General features: G+C 36.8%; 4 protein-coding genes across 9 annotated transcripts in view; 2 read left to right on the top strand and 2 right to left on the bottom strand.

Moving 5' to 3' along the window:
- The window catches only part of LOC126366040 (glutamine-dependent NAD(+) synthetase), a 27,458-nt gene extending 7,233 nt beyond the window's left edge, over positions 1-20,225 (bottom strand). For both annotated transcript variants that reach the window (XM_050008934.1, XM_050008933.1), the window contains exons 1-10: positions 20,073-20,225; positions 8,126-8,285; positions 7,594-7,849; positions 6,747-6,892; positions 5,432-5,681; positions 3,931-4,135; positions 2,868-3,014; positions 2,143-2,291; positions 1,259-1,414; positions 390-604 (exon numbers count right to left, since the gene is read on the bottom strand). In XM_050008934.1, the coding sequence (XP_049864891.1) occupies positions 390-604; positions 1,259-1,414; positions 2,143-2,291; positions 2,868-3,014; positions 3,931-4,135; positions 5,432-5,681; positions 6,747-6,892; positions 7,594-7,849; positions 8,126-8,271 (1,670 nt within the window). In that variant the 5' untranslated portion in view covers positions 8,272-8,285; positions 20,073-20,225. The remainder of the gene's footprint in view (positions 1-389; positions 605-1,258; positions 1,415-2,142; positions 2,292-2,867; positions 3,015-3,930; positions 4,136-5,431; positions 5,682-6,746; positions 6,893-7,593; positions 7,850-8,125; positions 8,286-20,072) is intronic.
- LOC126366029 (cytosolic carboxypeptidase 2) lies at positions 12,046-19,601 on the top strand. 2 transcript variants are annotated; one of them, XM_050008912.1, is made up of 17 exons: positions 12,046-13,012; positions 13,449-13,624; positions 13,752-13,904; positions 14,162-14,403; positions 14,476-14,622; positions 14,851-15,109; positions 15,629-15,793; positions 15,890-16,005; positions 16,394-16,553; positions 16,635-16,954; positions 17,024-17,141; positions 17,222-17,323; positions 17,409-17,591; positions 17,826-17,974; positions 18,252-18,428; positions 18,537-18,707; positions 18,923-19,601. In XM_050008912.1, the coding sequence occupies exons 1-17, from the start codon at positions 12,805-12,807 to the stop codon at positions 19,236-19,238; spliced, it is 3,162 nt and encodes a 1,053-aa protein (XP_049864869.1). In that variant the 5' UTR covers positions 12,046-12,804; the 3' UTR covers positions 19,239-19,601. The 2 variants fall into 2 exon arrangements, with proteins under 2 accessions (XP_049864869.1, XP_049864870.1); XM_050008913.1 differs by having other exon boundaries at positions 17,246-17,323.
- A 274-nt stretch (positions 20,226-20,499) lies between the features above and the next one.
- LOC126366079 (uncharacterized) lies at positions 20,500-22,747 on the bottom strand. Of its 4 annotated transcripts, none has more exons than XM_050009002.1 (6): positions 22,410-22,747; positions 22,007-22,093; positions 21,821-21,921; positions 21,443-21,554; positions 21,159-21,344; positions 20,500-20,932 (listed from the first exon to the last, which is right to left on the bottom strand). In XM_050009002.1, exons 1-6 carry the CDS (start codon positions 22,413-22,415, stop codon positions 20,621-20,623), a joined length of 804 nt encoding a protein of 267 aa, XP_049864959.1. In that variant the 5' UTR covers positions 22,416-22,747; the 3' UTR covers positions 20,500-20,620. The 4 variants fall into 4 exon arrangements, with proteins under 4 accessions (XP_049864959.1, XP_049864958.1, XP_049864961.1 ...); XM_050009001.1 differs by having other exon boundaries at positions 22,167-22,747; XM_050009004.1 differs by lacking the exon at positions 22,007-22,093.
- Positions 22,736-24,226, top strand: LOC126366101 (vacuolar ATPase assembly integral membrane protein VMA21 homolog). Its single transcript, XM_050009039.1, has 2 exons — positions 22,736-22,849; positions 22,924-24,226. The coding sequence occupies exons 1-2, from the start codon at positions 22,829-22,831 to the stop codon at positions 23,170-23,172; spliced, it is 270 nt and encodes an 89-aa protein (XP_049864996.1). The 5' UTR covers positions 22,736-22,828; the 3' UTR covers positions 23,173-24,226.
- The last annotated feature ends 342 nt before the right edge of the window (positions 24,227-24,568 follow it).

A 24,568-nucleotide genomic window follows, 5' to 3' on the forward strand; every position in this document is an offset into this window, starting at 1 on the left:
TGTTGGTTGGAAGGTCAGACAGGCAGTCGCTTCTGTAAAAAACCGGACCTGTCAAATCTTCAGGTTAGGTAAGCGGACCCTGTGAAAAACGGGTATATGCTAGGGAGATGATGAGTTCATTTCATAAGACCGGGAATTTCAGACGCGAAAAATAGACCACCTATGTGTCTTAATACGGAAAATAGACCCCACTACCCAGGTACAACGTATTGTTGAATGTTATATATTAACAACACTACTTTTTTTTAAAATCGAACTATTTAATTAACTAGCATAACATTCTCTGTAAATTGGTCATAGTATAATTATCAATTGATAGTATAATCGTGTGTATCAATTGTAAACCATTTTGCTCTCGCTGCTCGTAACTACTTGCAGGACCAACTTACCGACTCTTAGCATACATGAGGAAAGATTTGAGGTCAGTCTTGGATATGCCCCCGATAGGGTTGACGTCTGCGCTGGAGCAGTCATACTTGGTCATGTAGCCTCTAAGGGCTTCGTCTACGTTAGAAGACCCCAGAACTAGCAGCCCGCCCGGCCTGCCTCGCACCCATAGCATCAGCTGAGCGAATAGGTATGATAGCACCATTCGTAGACGCGCCTGGCGGACAAGAGAAAGCGTTTAATCAATGCGCTGGCAAAGAAAACAACTGGGTACTTTCCTAGGTCAAAGACAAATTCTGATTACTAAATAAACGCATATCTAAAGGTGACAAAAAAGTTTGTTTGTTGTTTTGTTAACAAGTTTGTTTGAAGTTTGTTTGTTTTGAAGTTTTTTGTTTGTTTATTTAGTTTTTGTTTTTTTAATAATGAGGTTGTTTTTTCATACAAATTCCATAAGTAGTAATTTCTTGTTTTGACGTTTAGTAAAAAGTAACTGATTTGACTAGTTGGAAACTACGCTATTACTTTCGTTTTTATATAATAAAAACGTTTTTATAAGAGGAAGTCTGAAGTCCGGTTAGTGAGATATTGAGGAGCAACAGGTTAGAATAGTATGGGCACGTAATGAGGGATGAAAGGCATATAACGAGGAAAGTTATGAGTATGAATGTGGATGGGGCTGTATAGGAGTAGGGGACCACCCAAGAAGTGGAAGGTGTGAGTACTGAGGTGACGACTGACAGAAATGAATGGAAGAGGAATAAATGTTGTACGGCACAACATTTCCTAGAGTGCTATAAGGGCAGGATGATGATGAGAATAAGATATTATTGGAGAGGGATTGAAGAGGCTACTCTTTCATTTGACCCACCTGTATATTTTGCAAGGCTAGATTTTGCCGTGGACAGCCGCCCTTACTCCTAAACTTTGGTACGAGGCCCGTAGCAGTGGTGAATATACCGATAACGGCGCTCACTGCCGCGTCTATCACGATCGGGAAGTGATAGCTTCCTATCTCACTGGCTAGCTGGAAACAAAAGATAATTTAGTTAACAGATCATTTCATAAGGCCGAAGCTGAAGTTAAGCGTACATTGAAGCCCAGTTGGTAGAACGCTTGCCTCTCACTGAGGTCGCAGGTTTGAAACCAGCACAGGCCTAAACCAATGATTGTCGAATTTGTTTTCGAATTCATGTTTGGATTATAAATGATTATCACGTGCTCTGCGGTGAAGGAAACGTGAGGAAACCCACATTCCCGAGAAATGCATTTTCGGAGGTATGTGACCTAACCTGTATTGGGCTGGTTTTACCTTCGCGGGTTGGAAAGTCAGAGAGGTAGTCGCTTCTGTAAAAAACTGGACCTGTCAAATCAAGTTAGAGTAGGTAAACGGAACCTGTGAAAAACGGGATAATGCTAGGGAGATGATGAGTTCATTTTATAAGGCCGGGAATTTCAGACGCAAAATGGGCCACCCATTGTCTAAATACGGAAAACAGGGGTCTATTTTTTTACTACCCGAGTACAACGTATTGTTCAATGTTAAATATTAACAACACTACTTTTTTTTGTAAATCGAACTATAAGTACTAGCATAACATTCTCTGTAAATTGGTCATAGTATAATTGAAAATGAATACAAGATATTTGGCAGTAAAAAGATAGGTAAAGTGGTTATAAATCCCTAAAGGTCCAATACCAGTGTTGGTGAGGTCAGTCAATGGCTTTATAACCCATGTGGGTTGAAGAGCCTACCTGTGAAGCCCTCTGTTTAGTTTCCTGGCTTGAGTTTTCGGAAGCCATGTAGCAGGTGACAAGCAGTCGATTGCAGAGTTCCATTGGATCTGACGGCGTGTAGTCGGACTGGCAGAGGATCTTGCGTACGTCGTACAACACTTGGCTTTCTGGAAACATAATATAGCATCATGTTTCTATCCCCGACAGGCAGAAGAAAGAGAGACGAAAAGAGTACCGAGGAGAATGCGAGAGAGGTGTATCTCTGTCTGCCACTAACCAGTCCCAAATCCTGTAAACCACGTGACATCAATTATCTGAAATCTTTTCAAACTGTGTTCGAAACTGTGATTCAAATCCGTCATACTACAATGTAAGTACGCAGTGAGCGTATTCTCCATACCCCCTCCGGACTGAGGAGATGCCTGTGCTCAGCAGTGGGACGTACATAAGCTGTATATGATATGTTAAGAGAATATATATTATTCGATAAATGGAAAATGCTATAGCGAAATCAACATGATTCTGAAGGTAAGGAAGAAGAGAATAACAAAAAAGAAAACACTTCTAATAGGTACTGAGGGGCTAAAGGGCCACATCGAAGCAATTAATCTAAAAAGCACTATCGCAATTTGACATTTGCGCATCTAAAATTAAGTGCGCAATGCCAACAAATGTGACAAAGCAATATTGTATTTTTTAGATGAATTGCTTCTATGAGGCCTTTGTATCCCTCCTGAACTGACCTCCCTTCTGTATAGCATCACAAATCTGCGTACACATAGAGAACACGATACACGCAGTACTTGTCGAGTCCACGCCACCGCTTAGAGGAAGAAAGAAACCCCCTTGCCCTGACCTCCGCAAGTAGTCCCATAACCAACACGCTGGACCTGTAATAATAATACGACAAAGGATGACAATATATGTTGGGCACATTTTGAAGTCCTCATACTGTGTAGTGTCATACTTGTACTGAATTATAAAAATATCGGAGATCCTTTTCTGTCCTAAGACCTTTATAATAAAACTGACTTTTAGCGAAAAGGGCACCTTGCGAAAGGGGCACTTTCCGAAAGGGGCACTTTGCGAAAGGGGCACTTTACGAAAGGGGCACTTTGCGAAAGGGGCACTTTGCGAAAGGGGCACTTTTCGAAAGGAGCACTTTGCGAAAGGCGCACTCAGAAGCAGTCGTATTGCGGCAATACGTAGTGTCATTATATTATGTAGTAATAATTCAATGGTAAAAAACAATATAGGTATAATAAAGTAACATAGTTAATAGCCGCGGTAGTTCCAAAAAACACATTATCTATTGTAAATTGTAAGATGCTTATCTGTGTCCCACGCCTTATAATTAAATCCTCGCCTTCAAATAATATTTCAACAATAAGGACATAATTATTATTACTATCTAAAATATGTTTTCCTTAATGTTTCCGTTTCGGTAAATGTTAGGGACAACGCATATCTTGAATAGGTATTTGTAGACCATTAGTGAATAAGAATAAGTGATACAACATATGGTTGGTAGGCCAACAAATATAAGAACACAGATTGAAATAGGTTTGCGTGAATGAGCATATACATACATGTTGAAAACGGTTTGTTTGGTCAACGTTCGTTCTTCGTGCGTTGATTTACATTAGTTACATGAGCCATTTCAAGAGCTTTTGGCGACTCAATAATAACCCGGACACCAAGTTTAATGAGGTTAGAAATCCACCTCACAACAGACATGATAGAAAAAGGCTAATCCGACACGATTTCTATCCGCTATCAAAACGAAACAAGGTAACTTCGACATACCTAGTTCAATCTCCTCTTCGGGCGTCAAGTATTTCCAGTCGATAGGCGGGCTGGTGGTCAGATGCACATCATCATCATCAGACAACGCGAAGTCTACTGTGATCCTCGGGAACGGAGGGTTGGACGCGGCCAAATGTGACCTAGATCGAATCTGCGTCCTGTAGGACCGAATATCTTCCAAATCTATCGTGGCTGTTATCACTTCCTGGAAATGAATTCTATATTTTGTTACTTCATTACCTAATCCAGCGGTTCCCAAATTGGGTTCCACGGAACCTGGGGATTCCGTAAAAAAGTCACCAGGGTAAAAGTTTAAGTGTTTTCTCTTTTGATGGGTTTGCTCTTGACCCCAGACTTGCCCGAAGGCATTGCCGAGGCCTAAGATGGAGCGAGCTTCTCGCTTCTCGTATTTTTCGTTTCTTAATGTTTTTATTTTTATTTAAGTTTTCTTTGATGTGTAATCATTTGATATGGAGTTCAGTTTAAACGCCGTACAGCTATTGTCGAATGCCGCTATATTAGTAGCGCCGCGCGTGATATCGCAACCAGGCAGTCCACAAAGTTGAATTTAAAATTAGTTTAAGACTCGAAAGTTCATGAACAGCATTTAATGGTGGAAAATCATAATATGCAAATATGTTTATCATGCTCCACAGCTATAAGGAAATATGAACCGTCTCGTAACATTTAAGGCCAATTCTCATTTTATGATTCACTCCTTCCGTTTAGCGCATTACGCCATACACATTTTACCACTGTTCATCCATAAAACGCGTCAATAACCATTATACTACAGCCCATAGGCGGTACCGTGACGTTTGCGGGCCGTGGAACAGGAGTTTTTAGGAAACCGTTTCTGTGTGGACATATGTCCACACATGCATATGTATTATACGTATCGAGATACATAGTATCCATTTGTATGCATCTATGGGCATCGATTCTCGTGAATCTAGAATCAATATCACATAGCTTACCCGAAATTCGAAATTAAGGCTTTCGGAGTGCAAGGTTTCACTACTTGGCTTTCAACCCTATTATGCCATGACAATGTGGTTCTGCCCACCCCTTTAAATATTACGGGCTTGAGTTTATGTAGGTATGTACTATGTACCATATTACGATGAAGTGACAATTTAAAAGGTATAATAATAAACTACACAGCCTAATAATAACAAGAGGGTTTTGACCCAAAAGACTAGTTTTGTGAATATTTCTTTCTTTTTTGTAGACACAATACTAGCTATTTACCTAAATATACATCGTACGGCTATTGTTCGAACTCCTCGAAATAATTGGTGCTATTGTCTACAATATACCGATGTATACCGACTTATGCCAATCTGGCATTTCGCGACCTCGAGGTCAAAAAACACCCTGAAACAATACATCTAAAAAGCAATATTGCTATTTGACGTTTGTTGATTTTGAGCACTTACTTATATACTCACAAATGTCAAATTGCATTATTGCTTTTTAAATCCCCCGTACTTCTACTTACCACGTCATGCAATGCAAACTGGAGCCCCCTACTAACTATGTCACCATTCACAGAGACACACGAACAGCCATTGAAGTAGATCCTCTGTCCATCGCAACCTCTAAGGTTACTGAATAAATACGCCCCGCCACTCTTGAAAGTGGCACTCTTAACGAGATCCACAGTTACATAGGCCTTTCTCAGTTCCATGTAGCTACCAGATCCATTGGATATTATCTCCACTCCGTCCAGACCGAGAGGGATGTGGCGGCTGAAAGAATAAAACATACATTTATCTTAATGTCCCTCAGAAATAACCAGTATACCACCAATCCTTTTTAATGCGAACAGCGAAGGATTGGAACTGTCTGCCGTCGCCTGTTTTTCCAACTCGTTATAATCTGGGAGTCTTCAAGGCTAGATTGAATAGGCATTTCCTAGGTAAGAGTGATCCTCCCTAGAACACACTTGTGTCACTTGTGAGATGAGATTGTGGGCAACCGCGAGCGTATATTATTTAAAAAAAAAATCTTCGTATTTCCAAAACACAAACGAATGCTATTTTATAATATGTTCGTCAATTACTAAGTAGGTATAAGTTTAACGTGTATCAGAATTTGAATTTACTTTGTTTTGGTGAACAAAACAATAATAAAAAACTCCGTTCTGAATTCAAATTATGATACACGATAAATCTAATAATTAATCAACATGGACATTCACATTCGTTTTTATTCGGAAATACGATAGTTGCTGAGGGGCATAAAAACCACGGGCACGAGCATAAACAAAGCAAGACAACTCGCAGTCACTCAGGTCACTCATTTTTGTTTTTGACGTTCTTAGGACAAATCCTAAGATGATTATAACAAACTAAATCTTGGGAGATGCATCAGCCTATCGCCCGAAAAGGTAGTCCATCATTTTGGAAAGGACAAAAAATAATCAAAAATAGACAACCAAATTCAATCATGACTCACATTCATGCAATGTCAAGCAAAATACTGAGAATAGCGATTATTTCTTGGAAGTTTATTTTCATTCGAGTCAATTTTATCGTCACATTGAAGCACTACATTGGGCAATCACGACATGCAAAGAAAAAATACTAAAAGCGATTTCTAGACAGTTATATACAACATAAACAGCAATATACGTCCTAGGCACAGGCCTTCCCTTAATCAACTGGAGGGGGTATAGAGCATACTCCACCACGCTGCTCCTCTGAAAGTTGGCGGATGTGTTTTACGACAGACATATACATTAGACAGTTATATTTACAAAAAACATATCAGACATACGAAAGCAACAGGGTTTTAAAGTATTGAATACAAACCTCATAGGATTCCACAGCTCTTCGCAAATTTCAAATCCTATGCACGTATCCTTAGTTGCAATAACTGCATCACCAAAAGGCACTGTGGTCTGGTTTGTTATAGTAGATATCATCCTTGGTAAATAATAGTCTTCAACTTGACGTTCCTTGAATAGAATATAAATAAAACCATATATGCGTCTTATTGGGGCTTCGGGAGATGCTAGGGCTGGTAGTTATTTCTGTCAGAGAATTAGCCTGGCGATTCAGAGGGGTAATGCTGCCAGCCTGTTGGGCACCTTGCCTCGATGTGACGCATTGGAGGAGGTGTTTTATTTATAAGATGTGTTTGTTTTGTTTTTAATTGTTTGAATAAATAAATTTGGTTCAAACCATATTATGTTACCTGATAGAAAAAAATCTGCTTAAATAAAACGCTTTAACCTTCTAAGGTGCGGATTTTCAGGCATAAAGGCTCTTTATTTTTTAGTAGCACTTATTTATCTGTTAAGTTATCAAATTAAGGTGAGACGCCATCACATCTGCTGTGCACCAGGGTTGATGGGGTTGGTAATTCACCTCACAATCCACACGATAGAAAAAGAAGATCTGCTGTGCAGCTGTGATGCTCTCATACACAGTAGGAACCGGACACTGGGAGGCTATATAATGGATCCCCAGGATGTCATAGAGCTTCCTCCCGAAGACATTAAATCTTATCAAGCGGATTAGTGTTGAGGAAGATTTTCAAATTAGGGACTTGGTCACAATAGATCTCACAAGCTGGCAGTGGCTATTTGTGCTGCATCAGCTCAAGATCTTTCTAATTCATATAATAATAACTTGTCAAATGAATACAATTACTCACTTTGGTCCAACCAGAAAACCATCTACTTTCCCTGTAGTTTCCATCTTCACACAAAAACATCTTTGGTCTAATCAGCAGGATCTTTTTGTTAAGGAACGCCACTCGGCAGTTATATAGAACATTCCTGTGTTGTACTGGCATACCAACGTCGATCAGCATATCTTTACACGTTGGTGACTTGAGAAGCTCAGCCAGAACTTGCCAACTGTGGAGGCATGTGTCTGGCTCGTAGAAATGGTCTTCGCAGCTGTAGCCACTATGAAACAAATCTTATAAAAACACACGTACACAATAATGTTAATGGAAACACAAATTAACAAGGTAAAAAGTACGATAAACCAGTTTTCATTTTCGGAAAAGAAAATCTTCTGTCTTGAGATTCGAACCCACAGCCATTGTCATGCCGGCGCACAGTGTTATAAAAATAAATGATCGCTATCACGTATCCACAGAGGAATATTTAGAGCTTAGAAATGAAAGAAAGTGATCATAATCTACATCAGCGTAGAAATTTAAAAATCGTTTTCCTTACCATATCTCAAGTTCGGGTCCTGTTCGGTACAAAGCACCCATCTCTTTAGCCTCTTGTATGGACTGTAGGATCCTGTTCAAATTCCCTTCGAAATCTAGCGCCCATTGATTGAGCGTGCATACCGCTACTGTCACCTTCCGTCCCATTGTGATTAGATCACCTTAAACACCAGAAAAAAATGGATTTCAGAGGACCCGAAGCCAATATGTATTCTGTAAATAGTGTCACCGCGAAATATCCGAGTCTTTTTGCAAATATCCAATTATAACTTACGTAAGTTGGTAACATAATAAAAAAACTCGATACCGCGTTTCTTTTTTAGAAATATTCCCATAATTTTGAATTGCAATTTTACGACTAAGAACCTGGTTTTCAGATGACAACCCATTCTAAATTTACAGGCAGAAACGTTCCGTTTGTTTTCGTTAATGATTTCAGCTATAAATCATTTCATTTGTTTGTAAAGAAATTAGAAGCAAAAACCGCTTAGCAAACAAGTGAATGAACTTTGCTCCAACTTGCAAAGTTTACTATTCAGGTGAACTATTCCTTCGCAGTAAAATAGTACAGTTGGAAGTGAGGTCCTCTACCTCGTGCGTGAGTAAATATTGGAACATGAAACGCAAAATAGGAATAAAGCAAACCATAAAGGCGGGCTTTTAAACGTTTTAATAAAATTTCGACCTTTTTACACAAAGTTATTGATTTCCTAACACACGTGCTTCTGATAAGCTCTAAAAATATAGTAGGTAGGTATACCAAGAGTTTCCCTATAGATTCTAAATAAACAGGTTATCATTTTCAGATTTGCTGATATATCTGCGATGCATTTGATAAATATGGGATTTAGCTAAAGGTCATGTGTTGAATGCTGTAAATAGAAAAGTGTTAAAGTAGAATGGGTGTCGAGACAAACCTCTGTGGTTTAACAGCATCATTCAAACCAACTTTTAAGGATTTAATGAGGGACTTTCCAGGCTACGTTTCCGAAAAAAATAAAGATGGAGTTGTACAAATTTGCCTTTGTTTAACCTTCTAATTTCATGGATAACAGACATACTATAAATTTTTGTTCTTGCGTATAAATTGACCCTTGTTATTACACCCAGGCTCAACACATCTTCCACGCATTATTATTCTGATTAAAATAAAGAGAAGCAATATAGGTAGCAACATAATTCTTTACATATCTGATCAAAATATCAAGCAACAATTATTTTTATATATGCCTCTGCCATTATATTATATTTTAGAATAACTATGTACCCGAGCAATAACAAAATAGGTATCTCTATTTTTCTGGGGAACATAGCCTGGAAAGTCAATGAGATTGAAAAAAAGTACAAAAGAAGAGTTTTCAAAAATCCAAAAGTCATTAACCAACTAATAACAGCAAACAAAACGTTACAAGACGATAGAAAGGAAACGTTCAACTTCAATAAAGCTGACACAATTAGAAAGGAATTGAAAATACAGTCAAGTTCGCATCTGGAGGCATCCAGTGAAGAGTGACACAAGACAAAAAGACTGACAGTGTGATGGGATCGATCCGTGCCAGGCGGTGCCGAGGACCGGCCAGTCACCCCAACAACCCTTGTCAGCGTTCTTAACACCAGATAGGACAACAGCTTACGCATTACACCACCAATAACGTTCCTGCTAACTTCTCATTATATGACTACTCTTACAGAATACAGACGATATTTTCTATCTATGCAGGTAACAAAGAATTAGCCAAGATTCAAATTAAAATTCGAATATTTCGATGCAAAAAGGTGCAATATTTTGCTTTCGTGTAATCTTTACAATTTTAAACGTAATATTCAGAAAAATATTAAAATGGATATCTAGTTAAGCAAACATCAAAAGTATGATAGTATTGTGCTAGATAATTGCCTCAGATTAAGCGGTCTAGGTTCAATTAAAGTCAGTCGAAGAAAGTTGACTAGGTTATTACCTTAGTTTAATAGGTTTACGACATAAAGTTTGACCGATTTCGGAAAAGTAAAGGAATGCAATATATTATAACACACAACATGTATATATACATAAGGATGCTTATCTAGATCTTACCTTTGTATCTGGAATATGATTTTCTTACTATCGCACTGATCGATTTTACTGATTCTGTTACCTAGGCAACTGTACGTAGAATTGCGTACATTCTGTAGATTCAATTAATTAAGTTTCGATTGGCAAATTCATATGTACATTTAACGCATCTCGAGGCCTTGTGATATATGTATATTGTAGCCCGAATAATTTAAGATTTTTCGTAGAATTTATGTCGTAATTTGTAATAAGTATTTCATGTTTAGCAATGATTATATTATTGTACACCTAACAGCTGTTTTCTATTTCATACCAAAACAATGTTTTTATGGACCTAATCAAAATATGAAAACTAAATGTGCATGACAAAATAGAACTTTACATCTGAACTTTCGAAGACAAAAATAGAACGCCTATTATATTATTTAGTAAAGCTTTCACTGTTTTGGTTGATGCCAATGTGGAACACGATACATTATGACAAACTGCCAAGTCATTACCCTGAACGGTAACAATTTAAATAATCACTTTATAGCAAACGTATAGGTGTAATTTTCATTCCCTTGATGGATGTGCGGTAGAATCAAAGCGGGATAGAATTCCCATGTAAAATGTTTTTATAGAAAAACGAGATAAGCGTAACTGTATAAATGTAAAGTATAAGATAATTGGATAGACAGACGTAAAGTCGTAAACATTATGATTACGCTAAAAAATTCTTTAAAGTCGCTAGAAAATCCAGGAAAGTATTTACCGATTGAGAAAATTGGCATTATTAGGGGGCAGAAACCTTGACATCAAGGTTGCACATTTTTTCGCATTACCCAATTCATGCAACCGTTTCTTTGTAAAACGTGACGAACTTTTATCGACGTGCTTATAGCGAATCTTTGTTCATAGCTCTACGAACAGATTAAAGTTTGACAGCCTATTCAGGCTAGGGAAGTTTCAGCGTTCCCACACGCTAAGGTTCGCTACGTGGAAGTGCAGTCACCTTTCAGCCTTTCTCGGAACAATGTGAAGGACTTTAAGCCTCGCAGAGTGTAGATTTTTCTGAAAAATACTTTAAATACAACTTTTTTCTCTAAGTGAGGTCTATTACTACAAGACTACACCAACTTACTTGCATCTAGATCTTCATTGAATATATCATTTAAATTTTTTACTAAGTACATATAATTATTCTTTATTCTATGGTTCTACGCTACGTTTATAAGAAATATGTGAGACACCAAACACCTTACGAACAAAACAATCAGTCTAGTCTGGGCCCTAGACAGGACGGCGCCAGACGAACGAAAAAAATGAAACCGAAAAAGACGAGGAAAAATATTTCTTGAAAGACAGTGCCTTTACATATTCTATCGGTTTTTGCCATATATAATATACCTATATAAAGTGAAGTGTTAACAAAATGAGCGACAGCAATAAAGAAACAGAATCTTCTGTTATGGAGGATGAAAAAGAACGAGTAGTGCCAGGAGATAGAGGTGAACATGAAGGTTAGTAATCATAATACTATCATTATTATGACATTAGATTAGATACCTTATTAATAGGAAAAAGTTTTCGCCCTACTATGATGAGATATGTGTTTTCCTTTAGAGATGCTTTAGAAAAATATAAACTAATTTTAAATCTCATATTTACTTCATTGTATTAGAGTAAACGAGAACACAACGATAAAGCATATATTTATTAATTCATAAGATATTTTGACTGCATATCGGCCTATTTGTGTTACCGTAAAGTCAAGGGCTATTAAAGTACTTTTTCAAAATATTATAAAATTGAAAGTGTCAGGGTTATTATTGAGCCGCCAAAGGCCCCTGACATGGCCCATGTAACGATTACTTACTTACATCAGTAAGTAGTAACCGGGACCAACGGCTTAACCCTGACACCAGGATTGGTGAGGTTGGTAATCCACCTCACAACCCACACGATAGAAGAAGAGATTGAAAGTGTCAAACTTTTTCACAAATAGACATAAGTACCACCACAAAACTTATCGGGGCAGTCACAAACTACCAAAACACATCTTGCAGGCAACTTGTAAATGAATAAGTTGTCCTAAGATGAATATGATGGATGAGCCATATGGTTGTAGGTTACCAACCTAATACCCTTATAGTATAGATCATAATTTTAAAAAGGGCATGCCTAATGGTTTAGCTGACTTTAGGTCAAAAGCTGGGTGCATTCTATTTTATTTGTTCCCCTTAATCCAACTTAACATTAACCTGTACGATTCGCGTAGGTACTCTATCAAAGTCATAAAAGTTAATATTGGTTTTGATTTAAGAATTTCCATATTTCTGATTCATATGAGCGCCCTTGACGTCACCAATCACCTGATAAGCTACGATCGAAAGTATTACTAGGGCAATCTTGTTCCAATGCCCGAAAATACGGGCCCTTACACGACATCGTCAGTTGGTTTCCGACCGTCGCGCGGCCCGCCAGCTCTCACGCTATAAGTACCAACAACCAATCTGATGACGAACAATCATATTTACGTAGCCATGGTGACAAAGGGCTTCGTTTTATTTAATAGACAAATGACATAACGCTCGGAGAAACAATCCCCGTTTGTGAAGCCACATGTACGGGCTTCGTTTTCTAAGATGCTATGGTGGAAACAGATAGAGAGGGTGCAATATAACGTGATGATGATCGAGAAGGAAGAAGAGAGGAATAGACAGTACAATGAGAATGCAACGTTAACGCTCTCGCTGCCGACACGCGACCCTGTGTTGCAAGACAACCTACTCATAGCTAACATAGAGCAAGTTAAGTCGCTACAGGCGTCACTGTTTCCTATATGTAACAAAGGTAAAAGTTTCCTTGTATCATTCATATTTGGTATAGAGACGACTGTCTGCTTTACATATGTGTGATAAATATGTACGCAGCGTGGAAAATGAGCGCTAAAATCAGCAAACTCTTCTGGAACAATTTATGTCAGCTTATTGATAATGTTTTTCTATTTCCATAAACGTTCCTTATCGGTATATTATTGTTATTAAGCATTGTAAGTGTAATACTCCGATTATGGTTTCTATTATAATCGCGCTGTTGAGTCGATCGCTTCGCGTGCCTATCAACGTATTGTGAAACATGAAATGTGCACAATTATACAAAAGTTATGCCTTTCAACACGGAAACTTTACTTTTCAAGATAGGACGAGGAACTAGGTCATGTCACACGTGATCCAATAAAAACATCGTTTGTTCGATGTTTCATTGTTAAAAAAGTTGTTTGTTTCAGGCACATTTATTTCAAACTTCCTACAAAACAACATAAAGACTAACCTGTTAGAAATAAACACAGATATAAGAACATTTCGAACGACAGCGAAATTAAAAGAACCACGGGATCTCTTTGCACTCCCAAAAGAACTTGATTGTCCTCAACAAGCACCTCGGTGGCCTTCAGAATGTCAAGTAAGTTAAGTTGTTGATATATCGTTGACATTGTCCTAAGTTTAAGTAATTTGTCACTTCGTAACTTACATTACACCTTTTAAATGCCCGCGAACAGCTGTTCTTAAACGTCACTTTGTTTTCCAAGGTTGTAGAAGAAAAGATACAACATATAACATGGACTCCAACAAATCCAGAACCATATTACATCTCCACGGGAAAAGAACTGAAACCACAGCCTGTAGGCGAAGAGGCGGGTACTGTAATATTTCAGTACTATCCTATGAGCGCCGTCAACTATGTGAGTTAAGATTTGATGTTCTTTCTTTACTAAATCCAAGATTAAGTTGTGGGTGATTTTTCGAAAGTGTCTCAGTAAGTAATTTCGATGGTCCATAGTTTTTCATGTCTTTTTAGTGTTGCCTACATATGAGGAGGTAAGACATTCGTTTAAAAAAATATTACAAACGAAACGAGGTACTTTCAAAAATTCAGCCTATTCGCTAATTGCTTGTTTACGCAAATGTCAATATCAACTCTATTAATATTTACTTTCAGTTCAGTCGCTCTACAGTAGGAGGATCTCGTTTATATCTATCAGCTTGTGCCAGTGCTGGAGGTGGTGGAGTTGACGACGAATTGCGTTTCGAATCTCGCTTCGAAAGCGGGAACTTAGCCAAAGCAATACGTATAACCTCAGCATATTACGAACTCCATCTACGAACTGACCTCTACACCAACAGACACATGCAATGGTTCTACTTCAGGGTCACAAACACGAAAAAGCAAACGATGTACAGGTAAAAAAAATTGGCACATAATTACGTGAAATCACAAACGTAGCAAAAGTCAAGGTACGTGAAATGTTTCAGGTTTTCAATAGTGAATTTGTCAAAAGCTGAAAGCTTGTATAATGAAGGCATGCGGCCTCTGCTATATTCGACGAAGGACGCACAATTGCATTCGATCGGTTGGAGACGATGCGGCGATAACATTGCCTATTACAAAAACGATTCCACGTAAGTAAATGGAAAGAAACAATTTTAAAATGACAGCCTATTTACATTTTACTAAAGAACAAACGACCTTATCCAGTGAAAATTAGAAAAAATATTTGGTTTATAAGTTCTGCAGCTCAGGTTTTTGACCGCACTTAAGGACTCTTAAGAATAATCAGCATCCACAACTTTGCAGCCGCTCATTAATTGACTAGTCTTTGGCTACGAGTAATCAATATTTTATTTCAGATGTGAGGAAGAGGAACAATTTCCAAGCTACACGTTAACATTCAACATAGAATTTCCACACAGCGACGACGCCGTATACATAGCACATTGTTATCCTTACACGTATTCGGATCTACAAGAATACCTATCAAGACTCCAATCTCATCCGATCAAATCCACTTATTCGAAACTAAGGCTTCTTTGTCGAACGTTAGCAGGAAATAACGTGTACTACTTGACGATAACTGCTCCACCAAATCCTAACGAATTGGAACCAAAGGTAATAGTGACATTTTAGAAACTGTTGAAGCAATAGATGACCACTTTATAACTAATAATTATTAATCATCATCATCATCATCATCACCAGCCTATTAACGTCCCCACTGCTGGGACACGGGCCTTCCCTATGGATGGATAGGGAGATCGGGTCTTAAACCAACACGCGGGCCCAGTGCGGATTGGTGGTTATTAACGACTACTAATGCAGCCGGGACCAACGGCTTAAGGTGCCTTCCGAAGCACAGAGGAGCTCGAGATGAAAACTTTTTTTTTGTGGTCACCTATGACCGGCCTTTGCGAAAGTTGCTTAACTTCAACAATCGCAGACCGAGCGCGTTAACCGCTGCGCCACCGAGCTCCTCATAACTATTAATTAATAACTATTAATAATGTAAGTTAAATTATAGATCATACATCAAAACTTATTTACAATCCAAAAGATTTTTATAGAAGGAAGAAACATTTTCAGATCTTACGTAAATTATCATTCATATAAACAAATATATCTGCATTACAGAAAAAGAAAGCAGTAGTAATAACAGCGAGAGTGCATCCAGGCGAAACGCCTTCATCGTGGATGATGAAAGGTTTCCTGGACTATTTGACAGGAGACTCCAGCCAAGCCCGAGAGTTGCGGGAAAAGTTCATTTTCAAACTAGTTCCTATGCTGAATCCGGATGGCGTGAGTGATGATTTGATGAACTAAATACCATTCACATCATCATTCATTGACACATGCAGACTGCATTGTTACGACTATATTTCACCATGATTGTAGGTAATCGTCGGTAACAACCGATGTTCGCTGACCGGAAAAGACCTAAATAGACAATATCGGACTGTAATCAGGGAAACCTACCCACCCGTGTGGCATACCAAAGTAATGATACGCAGGTTAGTATATCAAAACTTAACCTTCATTACAATTATTCACATCATCATTCATTTATTATAGCACAGGCCTAAACCAATGATTGTCGAATTTGTTTTCTAATTCATGTTTGGATCATAAATGATTATCACGTGCTCAGCAGTGAAGGAAAACATCGTGAGGAAACCCACATTCCCGAGAAATGCATTTTCAGAGGTATGTGACCTAACCTATATTGGGCTGGTTTTCCCTTCGCGGGTTGGAAGGTCAGACGGGAAGTCGCTTCCGTAAAAAACCGGACCTATCAAATTTTCAGGTTAGGTAAGCGGACCCTGTTTAAAAACGGGACAATGTTAGGGAGATAATGATGATTGATGTATGTTCAAAACACACCAAAGGAATTGAATTCAGATTACAGGAAGAGTGCGGTGTGGCCTTATACGTAGACTTACACGCACATTCTCGGAAACATAATGTGTTCATATATGGATGCGAAAGTAGAAGAAATTCAGACAAGAGATTACAAGAGCAAGTATTCCCGTTGATGCTTCATAAAAACGCCGCGGACAAGGTACTGCTGCAATTCACTTATGAGTATAATATTAGTCTTCCGAGAGACTGTTTTAATGTTTTTATTTGTATGTCTTTTCAGTTCTCATTCGAAAATTGCAAGTTTCGTATACAACGCAGTAAAGAAGGCACAGGACGAGTGGTTGTGTGGATGCTAGGAGTTGCAAACAGCTACACGATGGAGGCATCCTTTGGGGGATCAGAACTCGGCAGTAGAATGTCCACACACTTCTCTGTCCAAGACTACGAGAGCCTCGGAAAGACATTCTGCGAGACCCTCTTAGATTTCTATGATGAAGATCCTAGCAAAGAAAGACTGAGAAACAAAATCGTGACAAGACTGCTTAAAGAAGGTTCTAATGCTGATGAGCCGACAAACATTGACCTTTCTGACTATTCTAGGTAGATATTTGCTTTCCGTTTTCAAACTTGATTCTAATATTGAATAATTTACATTAATTTAATTTACAGTGACGAAGGAGACACTTCGAGTAGCAGTTCGGATGCTGTAAGACAACCAGGTGACTTGCAACAAACCGCGCCACCGCCGTCACCAATTTTTCCAGATATCAATAGAAATATAAATGACGTAAGTTTGGCAAAATTCTACAAATCTTTAAAATAAGTAAAATATCTACTAGAAACTGCGATACTTAAAATAGTAAACAGTATTTGTTTTCGTCTTTACAACAGAAACCCAAGAAGCCACGACCAAGGTTGGAGAAATCGAAACGTATTGAGAAGAAGAAGGCAAAACGAGAAACTTTGCAGGTTGTTTATAAAGAGATGTGCTTCCAAATTGTGGTGAAGTAGTTACATAATAAACTTAACTCTAATTTGGACAATATTTGATCAGGTTTCAAGAGCCACGATAGATCTTACTTCAGACGGCATGTCAGACGCAACGACAGACGATGAGATGTTTGAAGAGAATCTTAGCCCCATCAAACGAGTTCATAAGCTTCTACATAGTTCTTCAAAACCTAAGGCTAGGAGAAAAAAGAAAATGCCACCAGAACTCAAGATCATTCGCGCACCGGTGAGTAATGGTAATCAAGCAAAAAATAAAAGCATTCGTCAAAGACCAGCAAACTCTGCACGGCAACAGTGCCGCGCGCGGCGTAGCAAATACCATCTACGTGGATAGACGTCGTACGGCTATTGGTCAAAGCCCTCGATATAATTCACGCCCCGCGCGGCTCGGCTGCCGTGCTGTCAGGGCTGTTGAGAAATCTCATTGATTTTATTAATGATAATTCAATAACCATTTCAGACGAGCGATTCTCCTTACTATTCAGACAGAGAAAAGAAATCGCCAAAATGTGGAAGACCGCGAAGCGTCTCGATGATAAATGAACCGATAGAGAAACCAAGGTTGACGCCAGCATCTTGGCATCAGTTCAGGCGGTTGCCACCGCCAAAGTAAGCTCTAAAAAAGTTTTATATATTTTCATAAAAAGACAACAAAACAATATCGACATGATTGGGTAGACATTTATGCGAAAACAGACTGGCCCTTAACTATTTTCTATTTGTTTTGGCACTGTTAAAAAAAAATATAATAGTATTCTAATCAAATCAAATCAAATCAAATATACTTTATTGCACAGAACTAAAATTTCAACAATCAGACATAACACATGAACAACTACAACGTTCTGTGCTACCTTGTCAATTCATAATTTATTTTTGTACACAGATGTCTTTCTGACAACAAGAACCGATTTACACAGCCATCAGAACTTCAAGTGAAACTGAATTCCTTGAAGAAGAATGTGTGGACTGGTGTACATAATGATGAAAGAGGTCCACTGTCATGGGGCATCTCCACTTTTGCAATGAATTCATACTTTACAGACAGCGAAGCATTGTTGAGGTAAGTAACTTGTTTACTCTTTTTTCCATTACTTTTTTCTTTCTTGTAAAAAACCTCTTCCAGAAATTAACACCAAGAGTTGATTAATAAAAAAATAATTATCAACAGGTCATGTTCCAAAAAATTAGAAGAATTGGAAGGAGAACGCAAGAAAAGTAAAGACGAGAAGAAAAAGAAGAAAGCCAAAAATAAGAAGCTTTCTCTGAAAGTGCCAAGTTCAGTGGATGATATTTTAGAACCAATAAGTAAATTACCTAAGGCCTGGAAGAAGAAAGGGAAGTAAGTGTATCTAATAATAAACTCCTCCCCTTCCCCTTCTCTCCTTTATAATAAACATTTCTTTCTTTCTTTTCTTTCTATTAGCTTTCCAATGACTGTTATCCTTTTAAGTTATTTAAGCCTACTTTAACAAACCCTCTTATGTAATTTACTTTGTAAATGGCTCAGGTAATAAATATATGAAAAATATTTATATATTAATCTTCTTTTTCCAGGTTAAAACACACCAAATCAGAGAATTCTCCATATGTGAACAATGCCAGTTTTACTGATATACCCAGAAACACACAGCCTTCACAAAAAACAAGTCCTGTAGTTAGTAGACAGGCAAAGACAAACTTTAGAAAAAGTGCTTTCGTAATGACAGCAATCCAAACTAAAAAATCTGTTACAAAAACCATCAACACTCTTATATCGGACAATTCTGATTCTGAAGACTCCATACAATCTACAAAAAAAGTAAAAAAGAAAAGTAAAACTCTAAAAACTAAATCAAACAAGATAAATCTAGAAGGTAAATTTAAGAACTGATATGCTGAAAATTGCTCACTTTATCTATTTATTACATTTGTTTTAAGATTGATAAAATATTGTAAATGTTGATTATTATATTATGTTACTTAGAGTAATGAATTGTGTTGTAATAACGAAGGAACTGAATTTACTTTGCAAGATAAGCCTCATAGCTTTGATCTAACCATACTACGGATAAGTGTTCTTACATATGTGGTGTTACATATCTATTGAATTGTAACAAAAATAGAAAATATCTGTGTATAACCAACTCATTTATATTAATAAGAATGACTAAGTTATACAAGAAAGTGAGTAAAAATGTTCCAATAGTTTAGAATAGATATCTAAAATAAAAAAATATGAAACAATACAAACATATCTATGTTTTTGTTTTTAATTAAATAACACTCCTTTTTTAATACCTACTACATACACAATAAAGTCATCATCATCTCCCTAGATTTAACCATCACTTAACATTTTTCACCACTTACCTAACCTGAAGATTTGACATTCCCAAGCTAGTGTCAAAAAAACGCACATAAAGACTGCATTACATTACAACATAACTAACATAAGCTCACGACTACATTGCCAAGTGGGGTAGTCAGAGGTACATTCATCACACGATGAACTAAGCATGGTGAGGTGTAGGTACTTAGTTCATTAGGTATATTATGAACACAACGCGAATATTCTTACGGAAATTCATTTTGTAGACAAAACTGTCTGTAATATAGTGAATCAAAAGCCTTATACCTACTTAGTAATTATTTTTCATAATCCTGCTGAAGGAGTTAAAAATTAATCATTAAATGCCAAATAAAGAACAGTAATTTATTGACTTACTTTCTTTTAAATGCAGCTGAACAATATAGCAAAACCTCCTAAAGATGAGGATATCGTATCTTCAATTCAGAATTATTAAACCATTGCAAAAAATAAAATTATGTGAACAGAAAAAATCACAAACTTTATCGTTTGACAGTTGCATGAATTGACCTTGACCTGCCGGGCAGTCGGCGCCGCGGTGTCGTGATAAAATGGTCATTCGTTCATTGATAAAATTCGGATACAGGCATTAGAACCACCCATGAATAATGCCAAAGTAAAATCTGTCTGTTACCTTTTGACGTAAACCACTGAACCGAATTTGATAAAAATTGGCAAATAGATTAATCGAACTCCAGAGACAGACGTAAAGTACTTTATAGAGACGGAGTTATACAGTTATTCAACCCAACGTGTAATTTTTGGCATGTTAAGGCATCAGTCAATAGTCATCATGTGAATAAACTGCATAACAAGGTAAATAGATATAAAATGAAAGCAATAATAATAAGTCCTACAGATAATTTTATTTTTTAATAATAGTTAGGTAATTGGGTTATCGTTTTTCAGCAAACATTCGTCAACCAACTTGTTTCTGTTAAGTTGCTTGAAGTTGAGCAAAATGAAGTTGAAACTGGTATTGCTGCTGGAAAGGCAAGAATTCTTAGTTCTCCAGCTTCTGAAAACTGCAAAGCGTTGCTGACTCTGATTCCAGCTGACGTGTAGCCGGGTGTTTGTGGATCACCAGTAATTGGATTAAACGTTCCACAACGCGATTTGGCTAGAATACAAGAAGTAACGTTTGTGTAAAACCTCACGTTATCTGCGTCTAACGTTATATTTATGCCGGTCCTTGCTTCTCTGGTACATTGTGTGATCTACAAAAAAATAAATATTTTCTTTAAGTTACCTATATTGCCATTAAGGATTCTGAACTCAGTGGGGCAGAGGCATATTGCAACCAAAGCCGCTTGAGTTGGGAGTACTTGTGAGCAGTTAACAACATTTGGTTACCAACTGTTATAAGTATGATAGGTACATTATTCGGAAGTGGAACTGTTATTTTATCTTCCAACGAAATAATAATATTTTTTATTTTCTTACCAAATTATTAGAATTAATTCTTCTTAAACAACGCACGAAATCACAATATCCCATAAAGCAACCTGATGGTTGTACGTTTAAAGCCGATGTGGATAATGCCATTAGAGCTGTAGCGCATGTAGCGTAAGTTGTGTTCACAAAATATTGCAAAGCACATACACTAAGGGCATTCAGTTCTTGAGGTCCCTGAAATAAAAATTAAAACGTTTCTTATTACCTTTATTAGTATATTTTTATTATTTATTTAAATTGTTTCAAACATGATTTTTAACGTATGTACCTACCTCTGGCATCGAAGTAACTCTTGAAAAACAAGTAATGCAACTATCCCTCAATGTAACATTAGTTGGTTGAGCAGTACTGCATGCAATATTCAGTAGATTTTGCAATTGTGCCCTGTAGAATTAAACATACATAACAGAAAGTACACAACAGTACACAGTCACGCTCCTAATCCGTATTAGATGGGGTGGCAGAACCACAAGTATTTAAGAGACAACTTGCAGATATATTTGGTATAAAGTTTTAAGATAGATGCAGAACGAAATATTTGGAAAAAACCAGATACAGAGCTATATTGTCGACGGATTGTATAAAATTACTCCAAATTCAACCCTTATTAAACACAATTAGTTAAAAAAGGTATATTAAGTAGCAATTACCCGTTTGACGGACATAACGCAGCAAGTTTTTGAGTTTTCCACTGTAGAATTTTATTTTTTACATCGGTAAAATCAAAAATTCCACTGGAAATTGCGCCAATCTGAAAACGTATGTTATAATTGAGTTATTTACACCATTTAACTTTAATAGAGTCATTAAGATGTCTTTAAATTTAATATTCTGACCTCACTAAAATTTAATAAGTTTTGACTCTTCCATTGCAAAATATATTTTTGTACTTCATTTAAATCTAAAGTTCCATTAATCTCGATCTGTTAAAAATATAATCTTATATTAGTAAACTTTTGCGAACCTAAACAAAACACAGACACACACACCACTTACAATAAAAGTAAAGAGAAGACCGTAATGTAACTTTTTCATTTTAGAATGGCAGACAGGACTTAACACATTGTAATAAAATACATGATTGACGAGAGATGTACAAAAATGATAAAAGTTCAAATAACTATTTCATAATAAGTACGTGAATGATGGTGTGATAATCGTATTGTGTTGATGCTCCAATTATTACACCATTATAATAAAACACACAAAGGCGTGTAAATTTAGCTCATAGGTACCTACTTTCATGTGCAGCAACCATGTAGCTGTGAAAATAGGTCTTTAGTAAATTAATCTACAGGCTGTAAATAACCTGTCATACCTACCCTACGTTCATGCCAATGGTAGGTATCATTATATTGAACTCCTATTAATCGAGTGTTTGTTGCGACAAAAATTTAAAGTATGAAATAACTACGTCTTTTGCGAGATAGCCAAAAAGGGCCGATCGAAATACAGAATTATTTCTCTAAGAATAATATAATAAAGCGAGCTTATCTATATATATATTTTTAGATTTGTAATGGTGTATCCGAATTATAAAATTTGATTCATTCATTCATGTCAATGTCATTTTGTCATGTGATTACTTTCTCGTTGTTATCGTGGTCACTGTTTAATAAGAATTGTAGTTGTCTGCTGATATATTTTTCGGTTTAAAAATGATCGCAGGGAAAGCTAATGTAAGGAAAATAACAATACATTCATTAGTCATCTTTTATATTATATTGTTATTAATTTATACTTTTTCTTTCAGGAAATGTCAGATTTTCAAGTCCTTTCGGCAATAGTGAAATACTGTTTAATGATCATCAGTATACCCGTACTGTCGTTTTTCCTAGTTAAAGTAATAGTATTTGACGGAATTTTAAGACTAGAACCAATACCAAGTAGCGTGTCCTCTGCCGTAGTAGCAATATTAGTTCTACACGTCGCTCTGGGAACTTACATCTACAAGGCATATTCTGAAGCAGAAAAAGCCCCCAAGCCAACGAAAAAGGACTGAAAATACTTAAGTTTACGTATAAATATTTATAAGTTAGCTTACACAGCAACTTGAGTGTGAGTAATAATTTCCCCAACAGCATGTCAAAAGGAAAAGATGACAAATTGTATAGGTAGTAAGAATGTATGAAACTATTTATTATAATAATGACTAAGACATATTTATGTGATGGGAGATATTCTTTTGAGGATGTTCCATAGAGCATTTTTTGTTATATTTAATGGCAATCACCTTCAAAAAAGGTGTGCGTCAAGCTAGCGGCCTCAAAAAAAAAATGGGCACGAAAAAATAATTTGACCATACCAAAAAATAGTACTCTTATTGAAAAAAATAGTACCTGTTGTAAAAAAAATAGTACCATCACGGTTCTGGATTTATAGCCATGTTTTTTTGCACTTGCTAGCTTGACGGTGAGCGAAATTTGGCGAGAGTTAACGACAAGGTCTTTCGCTTTGATTTAAACGCCAAAAAATAGTACCGAAATAGTACTCACCCCCTGCAAAATACCGAAAGTAGTACTTCAACGGTTCCAAAGTTATAAAAGCAGTTCTTTGATCCCGCTAGCTTGACGTTTTGAAAATACCTATTATCTGGGGAACGCTTGCATACTTCAGTATGTAACTAATGTCAATAAACTCGTATGAAATAGTACTCCCTACCATCATAATTTTGATCCGATTCTCTTTGTAGAAATGTTAAAAAATCATCATAACCTATGCCATACATTTGTTGTTGATACAGTCACGTAGACAATTACATAACCTCACAATTTATTCGTAAGTATTGCCATTTTGGAGGTCTACCCTACCATTTCTTTGCACTTCAGAGTGTTGCTATTACAAAAAATTCCTATTGCATACACCCATATGCACTAATTTTAATAGAAAATGGCTGCATGGGTCTAGTTCTTATCGAAAACAATCTGTGATTTTAATACATCATAATACATTTTTAATCTGCTGTTTTATTTTATAATTTATACCTTCATGTTGAATTTGTTACGGATCGAAGTGTTTGTTAATAAACAATTTGCAGTATTTGTAGAATAACTCAAAGAGTTTCAACAATGATATTACTTTCATCTGACAACCCTGGCACTTCACCAATTTTTACCCAAAAATGGGGAAAAATACTAAAATCTGACAACATTCTTCTTGAGCATGTGTAATAATTTTGTTTGCGACTGTACCTGTCTTGATAAATGTATGACATAGGTTATAATGACTTTTTGACATATTTCTACAAAGAGAATCAGGTCCAAATTATGATGGTAGGGAGTACTATTTCATACGAGTTTATTGACATTAGTTACATACTGAAGTATGCAAGCATTCCCCAGATAATAGGTATTTTCAAAACGTCAAGCTAGCGGGATCAAAGAACTGCCTTTATAACT

Source organism: Pectinophora gossypiella, chromosome 4 (assembly GCF_024362695.1).
Source record: "Pectinophora gossypiella chromosome 4, ilPecGoss1.1, whole genome shotgun sequence".
Classification (NCBI taxonomy): Eukaryota; Metazoa; Arthropoda; class Insecta; order Lepidoptera; family Gelechiidae; genus Pectinophora; species Pectinophora gossypiella.